This window comes from Grammomys surdaster, unplaced genomic scaffold (genome assembly GCF_004785775.1).
Source record: "Grammomys surdaster isolate TR1022 unplaced genomic scaffold, NIH_TR_1.0 166, whole genome shotgun sequence".
NCBI classification, from domain to species: domain Eukaryota; kingdom Metazoa; phylum Chordata; class Mammalia; order Rodentia; family Muridae; genus Grammomys; species Grammomys surdaster.
Genome location: NW_021604614.1, coordinates 13,304,699 through 13,331,889, shown reverse-complemented (window position 1 = coordinate 13,331,889; position 27,191 = coordinate 13,304,699). Strand labels below are relative to the sequence as shown.

The following is a 27,191-nucleotide window of genomic DNA, read 5'->3' as shown; positions in this document are numbered from 1 at the left end:
CGGTGATGGTGTTTGCCCTGTTGTCAAACACAGAGCCGAGCTAAGAGGCCCGAGTTCCCTCAAGTCTTCCAAGTGCTTGTCTTCTGGCAAGTGGTACTTCTCTGCTTTAGTGCAAATTAGTCCACCGGCAGCTTTCAGGAAAACACACTTGGATGTTTTTAAAAACCACTAACCAAAATGTAACAGTGCTTTTGAAAGATAATTAGAGAGAACAGGAGGCTGGGATCCTCTGGGGAGTGAATCTCCATGAAAGACAGGTTAGTGTCAAGCGGTTGGAGACTGGAGAGGTAGATGCTTGTCTCCAATTAGGGACCAGGTGAAAGGGACACTGTAGCACTCTCTTTAAATCCTTAACCGGAAACCACCCTAATGTGTCAGTGGTCTAGCAGGGTGGAGGGGAGAGAAGGGGAGGGTGAGGAGTGGGGGAGGGAAGGGGGGTGTAGGTGGGGGGAGTGGTGGCGGTGAATCTGCATAGAGAATCTCTGCTGTCCTATGCAGCAGGGGATAGGCCTGATGGTGCAAAAGAAAAATGGAAATCTGGTGTGCTGCTGCATGCCTATGATCCCAGCAAGATTCAAGCAGGCAGACTGGAGAGACGGCTCAGCAATTTAGAGCACATACTGCATTTGCAGAGGACCCAAGTTCTGTTTCCAAATCCCGTACCTATGGGGAAGCTCACAACTCACTGGAACTTCAGCTCCAGGGTTTCCTATACATGCATATAAATCAAAATGAACTTTAGAAAGTCTCACTTATGAGGAAAATACTTGGGCTGCATTGGGAGATCCGGATGGCTCAGTGGGGTAGGGGCACTTGCACACAGCCTGATCTTCACTTACTGTAACACTGTTAAGGTTTTTCCGGGGCAGAAGAGAGTGCTGGGTCTGCAGTTATAGACATCTGTGAATCTTTGGACTTGGGTTTGGGGAACTGAACTCAGGTCTTTTCATGAGCAGCAAGTGCTTTTAACTGCTGAGGCATCTCTGTATCCAGTAGTTGTTTCCTCTTTCTGACCATCATGAAAGATGATTTTGCGGGGCTAGTGAGATGGTTCAAAGGTCAAGAACACTGACTGCTCTTCTAGAAATCCTGAGTTCAAATCCCAGCAACCACATAGTGGCTCACAACCATTTGTAATAGGCTCTGATGTCCTCTTTGCTGTGTCTGAAGACAGCTACAGTGTACTCATATACATAAAATAAATAGATAATTCTTTAAAAAGAGAGACAGAAATGCTTTTGTCAGGCAGTGGTGGCACATGCCTTTAATCTCAGCACTCAGGAGGCAGAGGCAGGAGGATCTCTGAGTTCAAGGCCAGCCTTGTCTACAGAGTGAGTTCTAGGACAGCCAGGATACCCTGTCTTGAAAAACAAACAAACAAACAAACAAAGATGCTTTTATAACACACAAGTTTTCATAGGAATATATGCATTCATTTTTCTTGGTAGCATAACTACAGCTAGACATGGAATTATGTGTCCTGTATTTAAATTTGTCAGATTGTTTTCCAAAGTGGCTGTGCTGTGTTCCACTTGTGTTAGTGACATGTAAGTGTTTTCATTTTTATGTGCCCTCCATGCATGCCTGGTGCCTGCTGTGAGCTCCCATGTGTGGCCTGGGAATTGAACTTGGTCCTTTGGAAGAACAGCCAGTGATCTTAACCATGGGCCATGTTTCCAGCTCCTCTCTGTGTTTGTCACAGGTTGGCCTTGCTCATGGTTATGAACAAGCATCTTATTGCAGTTTGGTTTGTATTTCTCAAATGGCTATTGAGGCTGAACTCAGAATGCATTTATGATGGTTTGTCTTGTTTTGTTTTAGATGGGGGGTCTCAGCATGTCCTTAACTCACAGAGATCCTCCTGCCTCTGCCTCCTGAGTGCTGGAATTAAAGGCCCAGCCAGAATGTATTTGTTAAATGCAGGAATAACTGTGGTAATTTACTAAGTAAATAGCCACGCTAGAATTTTTAAGTGTGTATTTATTGCTGGGTATGGAAGTGCACACCTTTAATCCCAGCACTAGGAGGGTAGGGGCAGGCAGATCTTTGAGTTAAAGCAAGCCTGGTCCACAGAGTGAGTTCCAGAACAGTCGTGGCTACTCAGGCTTTTTTTTTTTTTTTTTTAAAGATTTATTTATTATATATAAATACACTGTAGCTATCTTCAGACAACACCAGAAGAGGGCATCAGATCTCATTACAGATGGTTGTGAGCCACCATGTGGTTGCTGGGATTTGAACTCAGGACCTCTGGAAGAGCAGTCAGTGCTCTGAACCACTGAGCCATCTCTCCAGTCCTGTTTTGTTTTTCAGTACAGGGTTTGGGTACCAAACCTTTGCTCTCCTCATTGGCTCCAAGGGCACTCCAAAGGTACCTGCACATATACTTACACAGACATGTCCACATAAATAAAAAGAAAATAAGACCTTTTTAAAAAAGCCAGGTGTGACGGCACACCTGGTAGTCTTGGTGCTAGGGAGGAGGAGCTAGGAGGAACCGTGGGGCTTGCTGGCCAGCCAGGCTGGTTGACTCTGCTATGTAGCTCCAGTTCAGTTAGGAACCCGTCTCAGAAAATAAACTGAAGTGGAATTGAGGACACCCAGGGTTGACCTCTTGCCTCCACCTGTACGCGCATGTGCGTGCACGCACACACAGACACACACACACAGACACACGCACACACACACAGATACACACACACACAGACACACGCACACAGACACACGCACGCACAACCTAAAGCATAATTGAGACTGGAGAGATGGCTCAAACACTAAGAGAACAAAAGGTCTGTTCACAGGACCTATATTTGGCATCTTACCACTGCCTGTAACTCTGGCTCTGTGGGCACCTGCACATATATGCACACAAATACATAATTTAAAAAAATCTTTTAAAAAGAGTTATTTGGAGTTCGAGGCCAGCCTGGTCTACCGAGTGAATTCCAGGACAGCCAGGGCTATACAGAGAAACCCTGTCTCGAAAAACATAACAAAACAAAAAGAATTATTTGGGGGTGTCATTGAGTACATACAAATATCATAATAAAACATAATAATAAGATTCAGTATGTTGTGTGATTACTGAAATAACGTTTCAAAAGGAATAAGAAATGAATTTGTTTCTTTTTTTTCTTTTCATTCAATCTCAGCCTTACAGGGTATTCAGGGATAAATTTGTGTTGAATAACACTGGTGCTTTTTGTTGGTAGAAAATAAATTCTACAAAAGTACCAGCAGGGGGCACAATGAAACAAGATTTAAGCTTGTATCCTTATTTTTATTTAAAAAAAAAAAAACAGCCTAGCCAACACTGTACCTTGTTTTTTGTTTGTCTATTTTGATATAAGGTAGTTTCATGTAGCCTGACCCAGGATGGCCAGGGACCACTCCTAATCTTCCTGCCTCCTAGTGCTGGAATTACAGGTGTAGGCCACAACCCCCAGCCTTGGCCATGTGTTTGGAAAACATTTCTCTTGAATTTCCCAGAGGAATCTGCCATTACATAAAAGAACCCTAGAAATATGCTTTAATCAGAGAAGCATTTCTCTTAATTCTGCAGCAAAGACAAAACTATAGACAATTTTGGTGTTTTCTCTGCTGCTTGAATTTTGCTTCAAAATAATGGATTTGGCTGGGGTCTAGGATCCAGGGCTTCTTGTATCTGTAGCCAATGAGGAGAGCAAAAGGTTTTGTCATCTATAAACACATCCTTATGTTCCTTTTCTCCTTCTTCTTTTTTTTTTTTTTTTTCTGTAGTCTTGATGATGGGACCCAAGGCCTTGTACATCTAGGCAAGCTCTCTACCACTGAGTCAACATTAATTTTTTATTATTATTTTACGCATGTGTGTGTGTGTATACATGTACTGTGACACACATGTAGAAGTCAAAAGACAGCTTGCAGAAGTTGGCGCACGCCTTTTGCCATGTGCATCCTGGGGAACGAACTCAGGTCCCCAGGCTTAGTGGCAAGCAAGTACCTCTATCCACTGAGCAATCTCTCCAGCCCTGGGCTGGGTAATTTCTTTCCTTTCCTTTCCTTTCCTTTCCTTTCCTTTCCTTTCCTTTCCTTTCCTTTCCTTTCCTTTCCTTTCCTTTCCTTTCCTTTCCTTTCCTTTCCTTTCCTTTCCTTTCCTTCCTTCCTTCCTTCCTTCCTTCCTTCCTTCCTTCCTTACTTTCTTTCTTTCTTTCTTTCTTTCTTTCTTTCTTTCTTTCTTTCTTTTTGTCAATTTGACACAAACTAGAGTCACCTGGAAAGAGGGACCTGTAAGTGAAGAATTGCCTCTGTTAGACTGGCCTGGGGCATTTTCTTGATTAGTGATTGACGTGGACCCCCCCCCCCCACTGTGGGCGGTGCCACACCTGAGCAGGCGGGCAGGTGGCCCTGGGTTGTATTAAGAAAGCAAGTTGATCTAGCCGGAAGGAGCCAGCCTGTAAGTAGTAAGTAGTTTTCCTCCACACCCTCTTCTTCACCTTAAGTTAGAGCCTTGGCTTCCCGCAGTGATGATGACCTGTATCCTGTAAGATGAAATTGACCGCCTGGCAGTGGTGGCGCACGCCTTGAATCCCAGCACTTGGGAGGCAGAGGCAGGCGGATTTCTGAGGTCAGCCTGGTCTACAGAGTGAGTTCCAGGACAGCTAGGGCTACACAGAGAAACCCTGTCTCGAAAAACCAAAAAAAAAAAAAGACGAAATTGACCCTTTCTTCCCCAAGTTGTGCTTATTTTTTTTTCTTTAAATTATTTTATGTGTATGGGGACTTTGTCTGCATGTATGCCTATGCACATCAGTGCCCACTGGATGCTAGAAGAGGACATTGGATCATCTGGGACTGGAGTTACATGGCGTCATCTGATGTTGTATGGGTGCCAGGAACCAAAGAATCCTGGGTCAGAGCTTACACACATCATGTGCACAGACAACAATATGTTTAACTGAGCATCAATGGGTGTGAGTTTGTTTGGAGTGATCAAAATGTTATAGAACAGGGCACCAGTGGTGACTGTGAGGTCTGTGAATGTTCTAAAAGCTGTGAAATGTGGATTTTAAAACTACCTTCTGGGTTCAATTCCCAGCACCCCACATGGTAGCTCATAACTGTCTGTGACTCCTGCTACCGGGGATCTGACACCTTCTCACACAGACATACATCCAGTCAAATTACCAATGTGTGTGTGTGTGTGTGTATGTGTGTGTGTGTGTGTGTATATATATATATATATGTATATATAAGGGTGGTGGCGGCACACACATTTAATCCCAGGAGGCAGAGGCAGGTGGATTTCTGTGGGTTTGAGGCCAGCCTGGTCTACATAGTGAGTTCCCGAACAGACAGGGCTACACAGAGAAACCCTGTCTCAAAAAAACAAAAACAAAACAACAAAAACCTCTACCTTAAGGACAGGATTTTATGCCACATGAGTAATATTTGATAAAGCCGTTGTTCAGATACCCATATATATCGTCAAAGGTGTCATGGCCAGGATGAGTAAGGAAAGAATGTTTCCACAGACCAGAAAGGACATCATGCCTGATGTCACATCTGCACCTGGAACAGAAAAGGACACCAATGGAAAGGAACAGTCACACCTGAGTCAACACTGAGATTTAGTTTATAACAGTCTACCATTGTGAGTTTCTTTTTTTTCTTTTCTTCTTTGAGACATAGTCGTATATAGTCCAGGCTAGCCACTAAGTTGCTATGTAGATAAAGATGGCCTGGAACTCCTCCTAATCCCCCTGCCTCATCCTGAGAACTGTAATTATAGAAGCATGCCACCGTACCTGCTCCTTTAAGGACATTTAATGTTCAGACATCCATTGCATAGGCATAGTTGCTAATAAACTCTATATCTGGGGAGGCACAGCAAGGGATGTCTGTCCAGGTGTTTCTTTGCCCTGGGGCATTGTTCCCCCAGGGGGTATAAGGCTAGACTCCTCTGGAATGAAGAAGGCCAGAAGATCTAGCCACCAGGTGAATCGGAGAATTCCTTTAAGACCGGCTCCAAAACAGAAGGACTACAGAAGTTGGGTTAGTGTATCATACAATTAAAAAGTCCTAAATTAGCGGTACACTCATGCCTGTGACTCCAGTACTTGGGGGGGGGGGCGTGACAGAAGGGTCAAGAGTTCAATGTTGGAATGGGGTTAGCAGTGCAAGCCTTTAATCCCAGCACTCAGAAGGCAGTGGCAAGGCCAACTCTGAGTTTAATGCTAGCTTGGACTATATAGCAAGTTCCATGCCAGCCAGGGCTACATAGTAAAATCAGCAAGCTTGCCTAAAATGGGGTTTTTAATTTTAACCAAACGATTGAGTAATTTTGAGGGGGGAAAATCCATAAATTTATAAACTAGACCACTCATGTTATATTAAATTTACTTAGCTGGGCGGTGGTGGCGCACGCCTTTAATCCCAGCACTTGGGAGGCAGAGGCAGGTGGATTTCTGAGTTTGAGGCCAGCCTGGTCTACAGAGTGAGTTCCAGGACAGCCAGGGCTACACAGAGAAACCCTGTCTCGAAAAACCAAAACAAAAAAAAACAAAACAAACAAATAAACAAACAAAAAACCCAAAACAAAAACAAAATTTACTTGAACGTTTTCAGTGTATATGAATGGTCATATATATCTTTAATCAGTATTATTTTTGGTTCTTCTATTTTTATTTATTTTTTTGAGGGGAGGGTGCCGTATTTTGAGAAAAGGTCTCTGTGTCTACCCCAGGCCTACCTCCCAACTCACAGAGATCTGCTTGCCTCTGTCTCCTGGATTCTGGAATAAAAGACACTGGACTCAGATTATACTTTAACTGTTTCCCTAGTGTGGGGGTATTTGGGATGGTTCTAGTTTGTGCTGCTATAAATATCTTTGCGAAATGGCTTGGTGTCGTCTTTGGGACTATTTCGAGCAAGCACGTTTGTGGAAAGACAAAGGAAAGAGTCCCTGGAATTTTAACTTGACCTTGGACAGCTGTGCTCTCAGAAAGGACTCTGTTTTGCAATGTGAGCTCCTGGGTAAGTTTTATCACCTGGCTGTGCTTAGCGAATTTGGGAGCCTGTGGGATGATAGGATTTTAAGCCCCTCCTCAGAGTGTTGAAACAGATTCTGCATTTTAACAAGATTCCCACTAGGGGGATTCAGAGTACACTAAAAGTTAGAGAAGCCATGGGTTTGTGGAGGATATAGCAGGAGGTTACCAGAAATTCAAGGTCATCCTGGACTACATATACTTTGTTTTTTCAATACAACGAATTACCATTATTTCGGTATGCATCCGCATTTTAACATTCTGTGGTCCTAAACAAAGTGGGAAATGTGGCAAGGAGGCCAGGTCCACCGATTTGAAAACGAGCTGACACCCAGTTCCCTGGACCTCCTGGTCCTCTGAGGAGCAGCAGCAATACTGAAACCTGAGTCTGCAAGGTCCGGGCCTCGTATTCCAGCTGTCGGGCTCCACATCAGACCCGATAGGACACAAGATCCCTGTTGAGACCCCTTTAATGTGTTCAATCAAAGCGGTTTGGGATAGAGGAACCGGCTCAGAACCGTGTGTGCTTAGGACTTTCCAAATTCCCTTTAAGCAGAACCACTAAGGACACTGAGCATTGGTCGATCTGAGCCGCCCCTCTCTGCATTTGGAGATCTGAGTTCAAAGCACAGAGGTTGATGTTGGAGGCAGCCGGGAGGACTCGGCACGCCCTTCCTAGGCTGTTTGCAAATGAACAAATAATTCGGAGCTAAGTAAGGGAGGCCAGGCTCTCCCAATTTCATCTGATGGCTTCTTGCCACACAAGTGTTGGATGGGCAACAAGCGAGTAGAGGAAGAGGAAGCAGCACCCCGTGATAGAGGTGGGGAGATGGGAAGCCCGGGACCTCTCACCCACGGTGGATTTCAGAGTGGGAGGGGTTTACATTTTAAGCTTTGACCAAGGGTGGGAGGGGAGGAGTGGGGGCGCTGAATTAGATGGGGCATCAAGTAAGACTTAAGAAAACAGGGGTACAGACAAAGCACCCCTCAAAGCCAGCAGTTGTCCCAGGGCAGCCGCCTGAATCCTTTCTATCCATCCTAAGGGCTACGGCTCAGTCTAGCGGGAGGATGGGGCCGGCTAAGGCTTCAGGCTTTGTGCCAGCAGCAGGTGATTGTGTGAAGGTCTGTGGACTGTTGCGTTAGCTGTGCCCACCCGGAGGGAACTGATTTCAACACACCTTGATCTCAGAAGTTCAAACAGGCAGAAGGTGGCTATACTCCACAGATGATGTTACACAGCACAAATTGGGTATTTAAAATGGACGAGACGTTAGTATCAGAACACTCTCAGGGTGAAGTCTGAGTGGGTCTTTGTCTCCAGTACTTGAGGGCTTCATATGTATCTAGAAGATTCACTACTGTGGGAAGGGGTGCTGTGGCCTTGGCGACGGATTGCTGAACTTTCCTTCTGGTGGCTGTGGCAGCTTCACGTTTTCTTTTGTCTCCAAGGGCCAAAGGACAACTTTTATGCTGTGGGACGTCTGTCTCTTCACTGGCACTGCCGCGATTCTTGGATCCATCACTCCATTTGAACTACTTCTGGGTAGTTAGGCTTTCTCACATCCCATTTTAAGGCTGTATATTCTGTTTTCTTAAATGGTTCCTGGAGGCCCAGTTACCATCCCTGTCTGCCTTGTAAGCGTCATGTCTTTGTTACCGTCTAGATCCTAGCTTACCGTGTCCTCACCTGCTGCTTTCTGGCCTTCTTCCAGCACAAATGGAAAAATTGAGAGACTTTTGCCCCTTGTGCCTGTGGTGGCTGCCATCATCACATCTTGCATCGATGTCTCTTTTGTTGTTGTTTTGTTTGTTTGTTTTTTTTTTCAAGACAAGAGTTTCCCTATGTAGCCCTGGCTGTCCTGGAACTCACTCTGTAGACCAGGCTGGCCTTAAACTCAGAGATCCACCTGTCTCTGCCTCCAGAGTGTTGGGAGTAAAGGCGTGTGCCACTATGCCCGGCCCCAAGACCCTTCACTTAGATTTTGTCTCAGTTAATTCTGTTAAGTAAGTCTTTCCCTCTTTTCTTTTCCTTTCTTTCTCTTAAAAAACAAAATTAGCCAAGGATAATGATGCACACCCAGTCCCTAGAAGACTGAGGTAGACAGAGCTATGTGAGTTCCAGGCCTGCCTGCTCTGCATAGTTTTGGTTACATGTATGTTTGTGCACCATGTGTGTGCCTAGTGCCCTTAGAAGTCAGAAGAGGGCATTGGATCCCCTGGAACTGGAGTTATGGATGGTTATGAGCCCCTGAGGACCATGTGGGTCCTTTGCAAGAACTGCAGGTGGTCTTAACTTCTGACCTACTTCTCCAGCCCCTTCAACCAATTATTTTTGATTAAATAAAGGATTATTCCTCTTCAATTACTTGGGTGTTTTCTTTAAAAAAGATTTTATATGATTATTTTATGTATATGAGTACCCTGTAGCTGTCTTCAGAAGCACCAGAAGAGGGCGTCAGATCCCTTAGAACTGAAGTACAGACAGTTGTGAGCCACCATGTGGTTGCTGGGATTTGAACTCAGGACCTCTAGAAGAGCAGTCAGTGCTCCTAACTGCTGAGCCATCTTTCCAGTCCCCAGTTACTTGTGTTTTAATTTAGTTAGTGTGCATGTGTGAACTTACACGTGTAGGGCTCAGAGGACTTTGGGGGTGGGGTGGTCAGTTCTCTCCACTTTGTTCCAGGCAGGGTCTCTCCTTATTCTGTTCCTGCAGGGTGAGTGCTCCAGGCTGTGTAGCCGGAGGGCTTCCGGCCTATTCCTTCTCAGCTACCTATCTCATCACCCTAAGAATGCTGGAAGATACTCGCCACTACAGGTTTTTATGCGAGTTTGTGGGTTCTAAGGATTAAACTCAGGTTGTTAATCCTGCTTGCATGGCTGGCAAGCACTTCTACCCATTGAGCCATCTTACCCAACCATCCATCCATCCATCCATCCATCTATCCATCCATCTGCCCACCCACCCATCCATCCATCTGTCCATGAATCCATCCATCCATCCACCCACCCATCCATCCATCTGTCCATGAATCCATCCATCCATCCATCCATCTGTCCATGAATCCATCCATCCATTCATCCGCCAACCCATCCATCTATCCATCTGTCCATGAATCCATCCATCCATTCATCCGCCCATCCATCCATCCATCCATCCATCCATCTGCCCACCCACCCATTCATCCATCCATCCACCCACCCATTTATCCATCCATCTGCCCACCCATTCATCCATCCATCCAATAATCCATCCATCCATCCACCCACCCATCCATCCATCTGTCCATGAATCCATCCATCCATCCATCCATCCATCCATCCATCCATCCATCCATCCATCCATTCATTCATCTGCCCACTCACCCATTCATCCATCCATCCACCCACTCATCCATCCATCCAACAATCTATCCATCCATCCATCCATCCATCCATCCATCAATCTACCCATCCATCCATTTATCCATCCATCTATCCAAACATTTATCCATCTATCCATTCACCCCTCTATCTGCAAGTCTCATGATGTACCCGGGTTGGTCTTGAACTTGAGATCCTCCCTCACTCAGTCTCAGGCTCTCGATGCAGGAATTACAGGTGTGTTCCACCATAATCATTTCCTATTCAAACTTTCACTTCCAGCATTAGACCATCTGAAGAAAAAAACAATCTCCATGTCTCTGAGTGCTTTCCCACCCCAGGAAGGGACATTCTCATTCTCACTTGCAATGCATTAAGTGGGTTCTGGGCTTGTTTATAGCCCACCTCTGAGTCCTAGGAGCTCTCATTTACTGATGGTACACCAGGTCAGGACTCAGGGGTGAGAACCCAAATTCAAAATGGGTCATGGATTTGCATGTCGAACAGATCACACTCCTCTGCTGGTCTCAAGTAAGAACTGAAATATACCTGAGGCGGTGGCTCAGCCTTTAATCCCAGCACTCTGGAAGAGCAGTCAGTGCTCTTAACCTCTGAGCCATTTCTCCAGCTGGATCGCTCAGATTTTAAGAGATTAGTTATGTTTCTATCGCTGTGACAAAACATCATGACCAAGGCAATTTAAGGAATTTCGCCAGGCATCTCAGTGTGTATCTTTGATCTCAGCACTCTGGAGGCAGAGGCAGGCAGATCTCTGTGAGTTCTCAAGGCCAGCCTTGTCTGCAGATCAAGTTCTAAGCCAGCCTTGTCTACAGACTGAGTTTCAGGCCAGCCTGTCTACAGATTGATTTCCAGGCCAGCCAGAAATGCACAGAGAAACCCTGTTTCAAAAACACCAACAAAACCGGGCGGTGGTGAATCCCAGCACTTGGGAGGCAGAGGCAGGTGGATTTCTGAGTTCGAGAGTTTGAGGGTAGCCTGGTCTACAGAGTGAGTTCCAGGACAGCCAGGGCTACACAGAGAAACCCTGTCTCGAAAAAAACAAAAAAACAAACAAACAAACAAAAAAAATTGGGGCTGGTGATTCCAGAGAGACAGATAGCTGAATGGGAGTGTCATGGGCTTTTGAAGACTCAAAGCCCACTTCCAGTGACACACCCTCCATTAAGGCCACACCTCCTAATCCTTCCCAGTGGGTTCCACAGCAGGAGACCAAGAATTCAAACATCTGAGGCTATTGTGGCCATTTTCATTTATACCTCCACAGAACACTGGTTACTCTTGCAGAGGGCCCAGGTTCAATTCCCAACACATCCATTGTGGCTCACCACCATCTAAAACTCCAGTTCCAGGGGACTCCTCACCCTCTTCTGGCTTCTAAGGCTACTGTGCACACGTGCAAACAAACACAGGCAAAATACTCATAAAATAAATACATTAAAAAAAAATTGAAATTAGAGTTGGTTGTGATGGCTCAGCCTGGCACTCAAGAGGCTGAAGCAGGAACAAGTTTGTGAGTTCAAGGCCAGCCTGGATACACAGGAGTTCCAGACTAGCCTGGGTTAGAATATGAGATTCTGTCCCCCCCAAAACAACAACAACAACAACAAAACTGAGTTCTGCTCTTATTCTCTTACTTTCTTACTGTCCTACTCTCTTACCCTCTCTGTCCCTTCTCTCTCCATTCCCCTCCCCTCTTCTCTCTTCATGTTCCTAGCTGGCCTCTCTCCTCCCCTCCCTTTCTCCCTGCCTCCTCTACTCTCTCCTCAACTCCCCTCCCCATGTCCCAAATAAACTCTATTCCATACTAAAAATATAAACAAACATACAAACAAACAAACCTGAGTTGCAAGTTAAGAGCCAGTTGTAGTATCATGCTGTGTGATTTTTTTCTTTCCTGAGAGACATGGCCAAACCTCTCCTCATCCTAGTTAGAGCACCAAGACAGACCAAAGATGGATTCCACCCAAGTCTAGCTTGGTGAAGCAGTGACTTTATTGAGGCTGCCCACAGGAGTATGGGAGAGAGGTTACTTCGGAGAGCACAGATGACTCAGAGGCAGCTGGAGCTCTGAAAGATCCATCCCAGCACAGGTAAAGACCCATATGCATCCCTCAAACACTTGCAAGGCTGGCAGGCAGCTGGGGTGGATGGAAAGCCTTCTCTTCCCAGCAGCTATTGCTGTTCTATAACACTGATATGGGGAGGGTGTTGTCTTGTGAATCTTGTAAGTTTCAGGAGCTTCCTGAGGTCTGTAAATGCCATACAAGTCTCATTTCCAGCCAGATAAAATAGCTACACGAAAACTGCAACAGGCTTGTAATCACAGTGGGAGGTGGAGGCAGGAGGATTAGGAGTTCAAAGTCATGCAAGTTTAAGGCTAGCCTGGGCTACATGGCTCCCTGTGTCAACCCTCTTTCACTCCCTAAAAATAATCATACTCCTTCACACTTACGTGAGTTTTTCCTGAGTTCTAAGAGTTCTTGATCTGTGAACCCCAAACATCGTGAGCCCCCACAGTAGATGATTCTATAATTCATCCCTTGTAGACACTCAGCGAAGAGTTAGGAGAGTCAGCTATTTTCCAAGCTCTTGGGATCCGATGACAATGAAGACAGAGACACAGAGACAAGTTCTTTGCTGTCTCAGAGAGATTACTTACCCCTAAAGAGAAACATACTCTGGGTCAGAAAAAAACTCTTCAGAAAATGACAACTTGCATGAAGGAGATAGAGTGGATGGTTTGTAAGTAATTGAGACAAGGTGAGGCTTGGTTTTTCAAGACAGTTTTTTGTTTTGTTTTGTTTTGTTTTCTGTATAGCCTTGGCTGTCCTGAAACAATCTCTTCTCTGTAGACCAGGCTGGCCTTGAACTCACAGAGATCCACCTGCTTCTGTCTCCTGAGTGCTGAGATTTAAGGCATATGTCACTATCATCTGGCTTTGACCTTTTTTTTTTTTTTTAAGATTTATTTATTTATTTTATTTGTATGAGTACATTGTCACTGTTTTATACACATCAGAGGAGGGCATTGGATCCCATTACAGATGGTTGTGAGCCACCATGTGGTTGCTGGGAATTGAACTAAGGACCTCTGGAAAAGCAGTCAGTGCTCTTACCCACTGAGCCCCAACCGCTGAGCCATCTCTCCAGCCTCTGACTTTATTTTTTTTAATTTAAAATTTATTTTATGTTATATATGCATTTGCCTATATGTAAGTCTGTGCACCACATGCACAGGCACATGTCTGGGACCTGAGGATTCAGAAGAGGGCATCAGATCCCCTGGAACTAGACTTAGAGATGGTTGTGAGCTGCCATGTGAATGCTGGGATTTGAACCTGCGTCTCCTGGAAGGGCAGCTGGCGTTCTTCACTGTGGAGCCATTCTCTCCTGCCTGTTTTGTGACTGTTCTTGGAGAGTCATTACTACACAGAGGTATAGGAAGCCTTTGTGATTCGCCATTACAAGATGGCGCCAGCTGGTCAGGCCGTTTGAGTAAACAAGCCTGTTGCACATGTGCTGGCTGCTTGGTTCACGTCAGTTTTCTTATGCTAATGAAGCATTGCCTTATGCTCCAATCACATACTTACACACTGACTATTAGAGTATATAAGCCACGCTCCTTACCCGCTCAGGGTCCTTTGCAAGAGCTATAGCTGAAATAAAGAGCTGCAGAAGAATCCTGTTGTTGCTGTGTCTTCCTTGCTGTTGAGGTGGGCGCTCACGCGACACAGAGGAAAATGTGTTGATGTGCAAATATTCTGCCCCTCACAGTAGGACCTTATATGGAAATAGGGTATTTGCAGGTGTGATTAGTTGCAATGAGGTTATATTAGCATAAAGTATTGTCCTTGTAGAAACACAGCTCACACCTCAAAGGGGATGAGAGAGAGTTTATTCTGGGCTGGAGAGGTGGATTAGCAGTTAAGGGCATTTGCTGTTCTTGTAGGGCCTGGGTTTCATTCTCAGCACCTACAAAGTGGTTCCCAGTTGGCTGCAGTTCTAGGAGATCCCACATCCTATTCTGGTTTCTTTGAATGTCAGACATACACATTGTGTGCAGATATACAAGCAAAGCAATCATACACATAATATTAAACAATATGTGTTTTTTTTTTCAAAGAGAGATATATTTTGGAGCCAAATGTGAATGCCCATGGCATAGTACCCCTAAGTCCATCTTCCAAAGTGGTAATAGAGTGATGACATTTTTACAGTAACTGAACAAAGAAAATCTTAAATCAAGACACTTGATAACACACCGCAAAAATCATTAAGTTACACCAGAATGGAGACATACCAGTTCTAGGCCTGAGGTGTTACCTGACAACACTTTTAATCTTTTGGCTAGCAGAAACTAAGGTTTTATTAAGTAAATACATTTCACTGTTTTATTATTATTATTATTTTCTCGAGACAGGGATTCTCTGTGTAGCCCAGGCTGTCCTGGAACTCACTCTGTAGACCAGGCTGGCCTCGAACTCAGAAATCCACCTGCCTCTGCCTCCCAAGTGCTGGGATTAAAGACGTGTGCCACCACCGCCCGGCTAAGTAAATACATTTCAAAAAGTTTTACACAGGATGTTAGGTCTGTCACAGCCCAAGACGAACTGTAATTAGGCACCAAACCTGAAACAATCCAGCTTCTACACAATTACTTAACTTCTAATCAGTCAACCAGCCTTGCAGAAGATTCAGCCAAAGATGCAGCTTCTTTCTGGGAACTTTCCTTTTTTTTTCTTTTTAATTTTATTTATTTATTTATCTATTTATTTATTTATTGAATGTCCTGTCTCCATGCACACCAGGAGTGGGAATCAAATTCTATTACAGATGGTTGTGAGCCGCTATGTGGTTGCTGGGAATGAACTCAGGACCTCTGGAAGAGCAGCTGGGGCTCTTAACTGCTGAGGCTGACCCATCTCTCTAGCCCCTCTGGGAAATTTCATTCACAGTGTCTTCATAAGAGAGGGCACACAGAGAGGCCCTGTAACTACTGGTCAGAGAATGGAGCAATACAGTTGAAGGCCATGGAGCACCTAGGATTGGCAGCCACTGGCATGATTACTAGGTAGCAAGGCAACCTACCCAGTGTCTCAGGAGTCACAAGGCTTTACCGACATTTTGATTTCGGGTTTGTAGCCTGTAGAGTTGTGAGCAATATGCATTTCTATTGTCTAGGCCACCCACTTGCAGCTATTACAGCCCTGCAAAACTAATACAGGTGTCTTTTTAATTTTAATTAATTAATTTTACAGGGTCTTACTGTGAAGCTGGCCCTGAACTCACTATGTAGACCAGGCTGGTCTACCCACAGAGATCTATCTGCCTCTGCTTCTTGAGTGCTTCAATGAGAGGCATGTGACATCCCAATTCTGCCTGCAGAATGTACCCTTAACCATTGAAGTTTTTCCTCCAGCTCCAGCAGGCATCATTGGACACTTTATTTTATTTGTCTTTTGAGACAAATTTTGAGACGTTGTCAAGGCTGGTATGGAATATCACACCCAGCAGCAGGTATCATTTGAATGAGGTTGCAGGGATGAGCAAGAAGCCACTTCGTGATGATTCAGAGGGAAGAGTGCCAAGTCAGGATGAAAACAGTGTCCGGAGAGCTGGATTCAGGGCAGTGAGATAGGTGTGATCGGAAAAGCCAGGCTGGTGTAGGTCGTTTTCGGTCTTTGCAGGGATAGGGAGGGAACTGTATTCCATCAACTTGGTGGTTGTGTCTTTTGACTGACAGCGGCAGCTGTCAAGAGTCACCTAGTGACTTAGAGGACAGGGATCTAGGTTGTATTGGTTGCAATAAATATCAACGCCCGCGTGAGATGACAGAGCCGAGTCTGCATTTTCCCATCCTGCCCTTGACCTTACTACATGGCCACAGTCAAATCTGTCATTCCAGGGTACTTGGCTCTGGCCTAGGTCAGACAACGTTAAGGAGTACATACATTTTCTTTCACCTCTCCCAAATCATTTCCACCTCACCCTCCCACAAAGACACCCACAAAGACAATCTAAGTAACAGAAGCCGTAAGTGCAGCTTACAGATAAACCCTCCACCCACCCTGAAGAGAAACGTACTCCACACGAAGAGGCACTAGTAAGACTCAAGAGTTGCGCCCTCCACGCGGCCGGAGCCGGGGAAACGAGTGCGCACGCGCCGGCCCCACCCTCGGGCGAGGGGGTGAGGCTGGCGCCGGGGCGGGGCCCGTGACGTCAGGTGCGCGCGTGGCTCCGGCTGCGCAGGAACAGCTGGTCCCCTCGGGAGGCGGCTAGTGAGCGGGCGGGCGTGGGCTGCTGGTGGCCGGACGGGCCACGCTGCGGGAGCCGCCGCCGCCTTGCACCATTGCACCATGTCCGGCCAGCTGGAGCGTTGCGAGCGCGAGTGGCTTGAGCTGGAGGGAGAATTTCAGGAGCTGCAGGTAGGACCGGGCCACCTGGTCCCGCAACTCTGCTACCTGCGGTGCGGTGCCTTTCCTCATCTAGCCATCCCAGCAGCGGAAGGTGGGGCGATAGGACCCAGAGGGTGGCCCAGGCTGTGCGTCCGATGGGCTGGTGGGTGGCCTGGCACAGCCCCTTCCTATCTTCCAGCGCTTTGGTTCCTCAGCCTCTCGGGACGCCCCCATTCTCGCGCCCTTCTCACCCGCTCTTTGCTCCGCGCTCTCCCTTCGCTGCAGAAAGTTGGCCTCTGGCCCCCGAGGCAAGTTCCAGGTGTGGTCACAAGGAAACCGTGACACTCAAAGGACACCAGACAAGCCCCCCACACAGGGATCTCCCCCCAACCCTGCTACTCTCCAGCTGCAGTTGGCTGCTCAACTACTACTCGCTCTGTTGCTGGTGGGGCAGCCCTCGCCTGCAACTGCGGTTTGAGAGTTGTACTTGGCTGCTTTCATCCTGGCCCCTTAGGCAGTTCTTAAGTATCAGAGACCCCTTGTCTTTGGGGACCGTGATGTGGTTCTGCTTAGAGGCTGCTGCGAGCTAAGTTTGCTATTGTGGATGGCAGGCATCTGTCAGAACTGACAGCTGGCTGCTTCACCCAGTGATAGAGGGCTGCACCCAACCCTCACCCGTTTGGCTCAGAGCGTTCCACCTGGTGGGTTGAAGGTGAATGTAAGAGCTAGTTCTTGAGAGAAGGACATCGTCACCAGGTCCTATCAGGAGGGTCCAGAGAGGCCTCAGCTGTATGCTCTGGGGACTAGAGACTCAGGAAACCTTGGGGACAGCTAAGAGGAACAACACATGGCTCCCTCGCATACCCCTGGGTGACTTCACATCATCCACACCCTCCTCCTGTCCGTGGTCACATTGTCATATCCCTCGTCCCTGTAGCTTTCTCAGTTGGGCTGCCCTCCTGCGATGTCCGGAGGATGTTGTCAAGGGATGTCTGCCTGTGATGGGTCTTTGTAAAGTGAGGCTGTCGATCCTGATGGAGTTACAGAAGGATGCTTGGGAGCCTGAACAGGAAGGCATGGGCAAAGACTAAGGGACCCAGGGCTGTCATCCCTTCGTGTCCCGCCAGCATATATGGATAGGTTGGTGCCCTGTCTTTCAGATCGAGGTCTTGGGTCCCTCATAGTTCCCAGAGGATTCCTTTTGGTTCCACCCACAGGGAGAAGACTCGGCCACATGTGAACAGTTTGTCCCTCTGGGCTGTGAGACTGTGCCCAGCCACAGAGCCAGTGAGTGGGTCTTAGAGTTGGGAGTGGGAGAATGGGTTTCCTGTGTTGGGCTTTTGCTTCTATTCCTTTTGACTTGCTTTAAACTACGAGGAGGAGGAGGAGCCTAACACTGCAGAACTATGCAATTAATGCAATTATCAACAATTAGGTAGCAAGTCTTGGCAGGCAGGTGTTGCAAGGGAGTCCTTTGATTTGTTATGATCCGGCTTGGACAGGAAGATGTCGTGATGTGTCAGGGGCTGGGGTGGTCGGGCGGAGGAGTTATGGGTTCATCAGGATCTCATCGTTTGGTGGTGAGCAGCAAGGGCTATATGGAAGGGTCTGGTGAGTGGAGATGGCGGAGTCTCCAACCTGGTTCCTTAGAGATGGGACAACTGGGACAGACTAGATCCTCCTCTGAGGAAGAGGGACCCAGCTGACGTAGGCTTGAAGGTCAGCTTCTGAGTCTGAGTCCTTAGTGGTTGGCTTCCTGGTGGTCAGGGTCATAGACGAACAAAAATTATCCCCCCTCATATATGTATATTATACCATCTCTCTCTATATATGCGTATGTATACACATATATACGTATACTCATTTATGCATATTTACATATATATATATCTATAACATACATTTATAATGCATTTAATATATACAACATTTATATGTAAGTATATACTTATAAATATATAAAATACATATTTAAAGGTTTATTGTTTTTATTTATGTGTATGCGGGGTGTTTTCCCCACATGCACCTCTATGCACCACGTCTTTGTCTGGTTCTGGGAGATTCCAGAAGAGACTGTTATCAGATCCTCTGGAATTTGAGTTACAGACCGTTGCGAGGCACATGTGGGTCCTGGGATCCAAACTCAGGTCTTTGCAAGAGTAGTCAGTGCCGGTAACCACTAAGCCATCTCTCCTGCCCGTTCCTTAATTTACTTGTTAGTTTTGTTTATGTCTCTCTGTGTGTGGATGCCTGTGGAGGCCAGAAGAGGAAGAAGGTTTCAGATCCCCTGGAATTGGAGTTGTACCATCTAACATTTTTGAGACAGTGTTTCACTGTAGCCCTGGCTGGCTCTGTAAACCATGCAGGACTCAAACTCACAGAGATCAGCTTCCTTCTTCCTCCCAAGTGCTGGGATCAAAGGTGTGTGCCACCCACACTGGCCAAGAAGCCTAACCACAATTTTTATTCTAAGATGAGGAAACTGAAGCTTAGACATGCTAATTGTTCTAGTTGGGATCACAGCTGTTCCATGCTGAAAGTTAGTACTAACTAGGTTTATTCTGGAAATGTCTAGCGTCTGCCTGTTTGTATACATGTGAATTCTGAACTCCTGGGATGAAAGTGTCCAAGTCCTGGGTATAGCTGTCTATATGTTAGCCAGAGATTCTGATGAGACATTTGTGGGAAAACAATGATACAGCTGTGGTGTGTGTACCTGTGTGTGTGGGTGTGTGAATTTGTGTGTCTCTGTGTGTGTGAATGTGTGTGGGGTGTGTATATGAGTTTGTGTGTGTGTGTATATGTGTGTGAATGTGTGTGGTGTGTGTATGTGAATCTGTGTCTATGTGTGTGGCGTGTGTTGTATATGTGAGTTTGTGTGTGTGTGTGTGAATGTGTGTGCTGTTGTTGTGAGCTTGTGTGTCTCTGTGCACAAATAGTGTGTAAATGTGAGTGTGTGGTGTGTGTGACTTTGTGTTTCTCTGTGTGTGCATAAGTGTGAGTATATGAATGTGTGTAGTGTGTGTATGTATGTGTCTGTATGTGGTGTGTGTGTGAGTTTATCTGTTTCTATCTCTCTCTGTGTGTGGGGGGGGGTCTGACTACAACTGGAAAAGTTAACAATAGGAGGGAAATTTTTTTTTAACAATAGGAGGGACTTTTTATGTCATTAGGAAATCCTGATTAGCCAGTTCTACAGCTGCCTAAGAATCTGGGTTTCAGCTTTGCTGGATTTCTTCATTTCTGGGGAGATGAATTCGGTCTACATTTTGTCTCCTTCCCTTTTTGGAATGGAAGAAAGAGGAAGCCTGCGTCTCAGACCCTGGAACATTTAAAAGGTCTTTGGAATCCCCCTTCACCTATAGAGAGCTGCAGAGTAATGCCTGAGCCTTCAGGAAAAAATCTGTTTTCTTTGGGCTGTGATTTACATTTCCTGGGAGGTTGCTGGACTCTGGGGAAGCTGAGTCTCCAAGAGGACTTGGTGTTTAAGTGAAGTGACTATCAGTTGGAGATCAGCATGTACCTGGCCCCTTGGCCTGTGATGTGATCACAGAAGGTCACTTACAGATACTGGGGCCGAGGATTTAATGATCAGTTCCTGCCTTACGTCACTGGAAACCTGACCCCATCCTCCCTAGCACGGGGAGCAGCCTTTTTCAATGCCTGGCTTTGTGGATCACTGAGGTCTTGTATACCATTGTAAAAAGTCGGGAGTTTTTAACTGCCAATGAAATGGCAGGCCTCTGCCTCCAGCACCTCCTAAAATAAAAAGGAGGTGTGAACCCAGAAACAAAGTCAATACTATCTCAGCCAAACCCCATGAACTAGAGCTAGAGCCTTGGGACCTATGAATACTAATGTCAGGATTTAACATAGACTGTTGAACACCAGCGCCCGTACATTCTCCTCCCCACAGAGATTCATGTTTAATTATGTTTGTGTGTATATGTGTGTGCGCACATGTGAGTGCAGGAGTTCATCACGTTCACAAGAGGGCGTCAGATCTTCCGGAGCTGGCGTCGTGAGCTGCCCAACATTGATACTAGGATCTGAACTCGGGTCCTCTGAAAGAGTGGCAAGCACTATAAATGGCTGAAGTGTCTCCCCCACCCCCATTTAATTATGAAAAAGTACATTTATTTGTACGTGTGTATGTGTGTGTGTGGGTCCCACAGCACATGCGTAGAAGTCAAAGAACAGCCATGGGACTTAAAGTGTACCTTTAAAGCCCCGAGGATCGAATTCAGATCATCAGGATGCTCTGGAGTCTGTTTCCCTCCCTCCCTCTCTCCCTTCCTTTCTTCCTGGCATGGTCTCGCTATGTAGCAGCCCTAGGTGTCCTGGAACTGTCTAGGGAGACCAGGCTGGCCTCAAACACACAGAGATCTTCTGCCTCTGCCTTCTGAGGGCTAGCGTTAAAGGCCTGCACCACTATGCCCAGCTAAGTGTGTACTCTTAACCACCACACAAGGCAGATTCGTGTGGAAGAGTTCTTTGGTTGCCCCTGGATGCTCTCTCAGTTTGGTTGCCCTGGGAACCTCTCACTTTAGAAGCAGGTAAAGTAGAATGAACACCAGCCGGGGAGTCAGGATTTCTGGGCTCAGGTCCTTGCTGGGTCAGTGTCTAGTATCTGACCTGAAGCAAGCCACTACCCGGAGCTTGACCAAAATTGATGGTGATGTTACCTAGTTACAGTTACTGTGTAACAATAATGTCACACAGCGAATTGACACATGGAGGTCCCCCTGTTTGGTGTAAGCAGCAGCCCCTCCCCTCCCCTAAGGAGAGTAAAGCTTGAGGAAGCTGAAAATCATCAAGCTGGCAGGGCATGGTGATACACGCCTTCAATCTCAGCACTCAGGAGGCAGAGGCAGGAGGACTGCTGTGAGTTTGAGAGGTCACCTTGGTCTACTTAGGGAGTTCCAGGACAGCTAGGGCCACACAGATACATACATGGATTGTGTCCTTAAAAAAAAAAAAAAAGAGGAAAAAAAATCGTTAGGTTAGAATTTGAACACAGGTCTGTTCTTTGATTTGGATTTGTGTGTTCCTAACACGGTAGGCTCCAAGGTATCTTGAGGCCCCTTAGCACTAGAAGAAAAATGTTATATTTTATTTTTTCCATGTTTATGTGTGAGAGAGCTTGTGTACCATGGCAGACGTGCTGAGGTCAGGACAACTTACAGGAGTAGGTTTTCTCTACCACATGGGTTCCAGGGGTTGAGTTTAGGAGGGTGGGCTTGGTGGCAAGTGCTTTTTCCCACTGCCCCTAGAAGAAAAGTTTTGAACATGCAGAGTGTCTTTTCAACTTCCTTATGCCTGGCTAAGACTCAGTTATAACTCTCAGCGATCCAACCCAGTTCTGCTGGTTTTAAGCCAAAACAGGAGTTTGTGGACTCCTGAATTAGGAAGTCCGGTTGAAATGACTTTAAACAGGGTTGGATCCAGGCGCTCAGTTTATGTTTGTCTGTGTTTCTCTTTGTTCTGTCTCTTCAGTTTGATTACCAGCCTCATTCCTCCTTGGTGTGATCAATGAAGGTGACTAAGGCTAGTTCTGGTGGCACACACTTCTAATCTCCTCTCCTAGGAGGCTGAGGCAGGAGGATCTGAGTTCAAGGCCAGCTTTCTTGGAGGGGGGGAGAGGGGAGGGGGACACGGGAGGAGATATCCCAGCTTGTTTCATGTGGATGTGATTATTCCAGGTATTGATCATATGTCTGTCTGCCTCTGGAGCCTCCGAGTGGGATCAGTGGAGTAAGAGGGAGGAGGGGTGATCTGATGAAGGGAAGACAGACAAGCCTTTTGTTTTTGTTTTTTTGTTAAAGCCATGTAATAGAAATTATCTTTATCTGTGATTCTCAAACTGTGTGTCATGACAGCTCTCCCTATCATAAGGATAATTAATATCCAGGGAAATAGTGAAATGTCAGATCCCCGGGAACCTGCCATTCTTTTTGATGATCTCATATCTGTTTATTTGTTTGTTTGTTTGTTTTTCGAGACAGAGTTTCTCTGTATAGCCTTGGCTGTCCTGCCTGGAACTCACTCTGTAGACCAGGCTGGCCTCGAACTCAGAAATCCGCCTGCCTCTGCCTCCCAAGTGCTGGGACAAAAGGCATGCACCAATGATGTCATATCTTGGTAGCAGCACACAACCATTTTGCACAGACCTCACCTTTTCAGCCTTTCCCCAGCCGAGGATATTGAGGCAGGAGTGATTCCATAACTCAGCTTGTAAGTGGCAGGCACAGATCTGAACTCGGGCTCGTCTGATGGCAAAATGTAATCACTTAATCATTGTCTGACCTCGCCTCCCTTGCCCTGACCCCGCCTCCCTTGCTGAACACCTATGCATGCAGTCCTGTGGCAGGCATCACCTGTCAACCTTGACATCTGACTCAGAATATTTCAGGGAATGACACGCTTGAGGTGGAGGGGAACTTGTCATGTTTGGTTGTGTTTACATGGTGATAGGTCCTCCTTAGGGACAGTCAGCACGAGAAAGTCTACTTGAAGATACTCTCGTGGTCAGCAAGCTATATGAAAGTAATCTCTTAAAAGTTGACCACCAGCAAGCAACACATATATACAGCAGGCTACAGTCTGTCTGGTGGTGGCGCTGGCTCTGTTGCAGTCTCCTGGATTGCCCCCAAGTGCCAATGCCTCTGAGCCAGAGCTCCTATTGAGGTGCCCTGAGATTCATCAGTTGAGGAAGTCTGACTCCCTGTTCTGGATCTCGGGCTGCCTCGATGTGTTGAGAAGGCGGTTCCAGATGTTTCACATCTGCTGGGACCTGGAGCCATTAAGCTCACGATCCCACTGGGGTGGAGCACGGGGCCTCAGAGGATGAGAGACGTGGCCTGGATTTGTGCTTCACTTGTTTGTGTTGTCTCTGTGTGGCAGGTAATTAGGCAGGACGGAAAGATGCTAGGGGCATCCTGGCCCACAGAGTTAATGTTATTAGCCTTTTTGCTTTTTTTGCGTTTTTGTCTTTAATCCAACTGCAATTTTTTTCTATATCTTGTTGTTGTTACATGCTTTGTTAAATTTATTTATTGCGGAGTGGGAGAGGCATGCGCTATAGTGTACTTGTGGAGGTCAGAGGACATTGTGTGTGTGTGTGAGAGAGTATGTGTGTGTGTGTACATGCCCGTGTGTCTTAGTGCATGCGTGGAAGTCAGAGGACAACTTACAGTCGTAGATTCTCCCCTTCTACCACGTGTATTCTGGGTATTGAATTCAGGTTGTCAGGGTGGGTGCCAGCATCTTTATTACTGAGCCCTGTCTTCTTATTGCTATCTCCCAGGCCCAGAACATGGGATTTATAATAAAGCTAAAACTATTCAAAACAATATATTGTATTGTTTAATGACTCTGTGTATGTAGTTCAAGTACTTGCAGGTGACAGTAGAGACGGAATCCAGCTGGGTATCACAGCACATACCTGAAGTTCCAGCACTCGGGAAATAGAAGCATGAATGAGTCGGGAGTTCAAGGTCATCCTCAGCTGAATAAGCCAGCCTGGCCTACCTGAGGTCCTGCCTCAAAAACAGAAGCACCAAATTTAGTGTAGAGGGAGCTGGAAAGAAAGAAGCAAATAAATGACTCTGTTAAGAATATCGGTGATTGCCGGGCAGTGGTGGCGCACGTCTTTAATCCCAGCACTTGGGAGGCAGAGGCAGGTGGATTTCTGAGTTCGAGGCCAGCCTGGTCTACAGAGTGAGTTCCAGGACAGTCAGGGCTATACAGAGAAACCCTGTCTCAGAAAAAAAAAAAAGAATATCGGTGATTAAAAAGGGAGGGAGGGAAGGTTGGTTTTCAGCTGTGTATAGTTTAAATGGAGCTCACCCTTCCCCTTAGAGCTCAGGACTGAACTGTAAAAGGGTGAAGGTTGGGAAGGTCCTGTCATCTAACCTTGGCTTCAGCTGTTGATCAGGAGCTGTCATAGGAAAAGGATGCCTGAAGCAGGAAGGAAGCAGGAGGAACCAACATCCGGCGTCTTTCTTTCCACCTTTTGCTCAGACCCATTGACCAAGGCCCAGGGCGCAGAGCCGGAGATTCCTGGGTGAGCCTCACATAGGGGTCAAAGAAAAGCAGAAATGATCTGGGACAGGAGTGGGACACAGAGATAGCCAGCAAAAGCCAGTCACCTCTTTGCTGTGGGGACAAAGGGAATCCCATCTAGGAAGGATGTGAAGCTTCTCAGCTCTCTGTGCACTGGAGGTGGTTTTTGTTTTGGGGACAGGATCTCACATAGCCCGGTATATCTTTAAACCTGATATATAACCAAGGATGACCTTAAATTCCTAATCCCCCTGGTTCCTACCAAGTGCGGGGATTCCAGGCACGCACCAACATCCACCCGCTATAGTTCTGACCGAGGGCGAGAGGCAGTTGCTAATTACGGAATTGTCTGTAATCGTATTTTTAACAATTATTGTTGGATTCATTTATTTAATGCGTATGGGTGTTTTGCCAGCATGTATGTATGTGTATTGTGTGTGTGCCTGGTGCTCTCCAAAATCAGAGGAGGGCATAGGATCTCTTGGAAATGGTGGTATAGATGCTTATGAACCACCATGTGGGTGCTGGGAATCAAACCCAGGTCCTCTGGGAGAGCAGCCAGTGCCCCTAACCTCTGAGCCATCTCTCAGCCCCTGTAGTCTTTTGCTCTTGGCAAACACGTGTTTTAGCATCTGATTCTTCACCGGCAGCGTTTTCTTTATTTACTCCCTCCAGGCACCTCCCTCCATCTTTAGGGATGCTAACATACGTTGCATGCTTTTGTTTATATATTTGGATTACTTTTGAACTGGACAACTGGGGACCTGGGCTCGCTCTGAGCTCTGGCCTAGGGTCCTCACCCCAGCTGTCTGCCATGCTTCTTCCTACACTCTCGATTAGTTTTAGAAGTACCAACTTGCTGTGGGAGTCAGTCATGTTTAATAAGCTGGTTCAAGAAGCAAATGGTTATGTCTAGCCAGAGCTGCTCCCAGTTTGGGGTGAGATCTCCCATATCCCAGGTCTTTGTTAAAGTTAGAAGTAAGGGTGGAGTTTAGTAGTTGGGCATTTCCTTTAAAAGTTAGGAATTTATAAGAAAGAAAAATCTGGACACGGGTAGCCTTTAATCCCAGCACTCAGGAGTCAAAGACAGGAGTTTAAGGCCAGCCTGGCTTACATTGCAATTTCCAAGCCAGCCAGTGTCACAGGGTGACACCCCAGTAATGAAAGAAATGGCAGGGTGGGGTTGGGATTTACTTCCCAACACAGCAATGCATTACTAAGTATCTACTCACTCGAAAGCTCACCACACCCAGATGATCTCGAACCTCTAATCCTCTGGCCTCCACCTCTGGAATCCTGAGGCTGTCTTAGAAGTGTGTACCACCGTAGGCCCCCAAGGAAACTGTGGTGTCAGTTAACATGCCAAAGCCCTCTTTGACTCTCCTCACCCCACCCTTGCCCTAAACTCCAGCTCCTGGGTTCCCATCCCCCAGCTTCTCATTCCTGTAGAACCCTGCCAGTCACCCATCCCTGTGCCTGCCCTCTCTGCACTCCTGGTGTGCACTCTCCCTCTCTCTCTTCTTTGCGCCCCTCTATCTTCTCCTGGTCCTCCCATCCCTTCTGTCATGGCCCCCTTGAGTCCGCTGGCCATGATCAGTCTACTGCTTTCTCTCCCTGCTCTGGACTCTTCCAGATGCCTCTGGCTCTTCAGATCTGCAGTGAAAACCTTCCTCTCAGCCATACCTTGGAGCGGTCATGTCCCCATTCATTCAGACGCCACATTCTACTTAGTAGTGCTGAGGATGATAAAATCCAGGGCCTTTTGCTTACTGGACAAACATTCTACCAATTAAGTTATATCCCTTACAAAAAAGACATATTGTGTAGAGAGTGGTAGCCAGGGGCTGGGGTGAAGAGACACGGGCAATGACTGCTAATAGAACATAGAGGGGTCTTACTGGCTGATGGGATGTCTGAAACGGGTTCACACCTTGGTAGATGCCTAAAAGCCACTAAACTGGTCCAGGGAGATGTCTCAGGAGGTACAGTGTTGACAACCTGAGTTTGATCTTTTGAGCCCACATAAAGGTGAAAGGAGAGAGCTGACTCCATAAAGTTGACTTCTGACCTCCACAAGCATGCCATGACACATTCCCCACCGACACCATGTCTCTCTTTCATACACACACACACACACACACACACACACACACACACACACACTGTTGTTTGACAAGTGGCTCACAACAGACCACACCAGGTCAAACAGTTCCACGTGAGATTTATTCAGGAGATAAGGGCAAAGGTGACAGAAAGAAGAGGGGGAAAAAAGAGAGAGAGAGAGAGAGAGAGAGAGAGAGAGAGAGAGAGAGAGAGAGAGAGA

The 27,191-nt window shown here is 46.6% G+C and overlaps 1 protein-coding gene and 1 pseudogene across 1 annotated transcript in view; one reads left to right on the top strand and one right to left on the bottom strand.

Annotated features, from left to right (window-relative positions):
• Window positions 1-8,383: 8,383 nt before the first annotated feature.
• On the bottom strand, window positions 8,384-8,794 carry LOC114620003 (annotated as a pseudogene).
• Window positions 8,795-16,630: 7,836 nt separating this feature from the next.
• Window positions 16,631-27,191, top strand: part of Tmem120b (transmembrane protein 120B) — a 41,899-nt gene continuing 31,338 nt past the window's right edge. Inside the window, exon 1 of the mRNA XM_028765917.1 lies at window positions 16,631-16,834. Coding sequence (XP_028621750.1) covers window positions 16,766-16,834 — 69 coding nt within the window. The 5' untranslated portion in view covers window positions 16,631-16,765. The remainder of the gene's footprint in view (window positions 16,835-27,191) is intronic.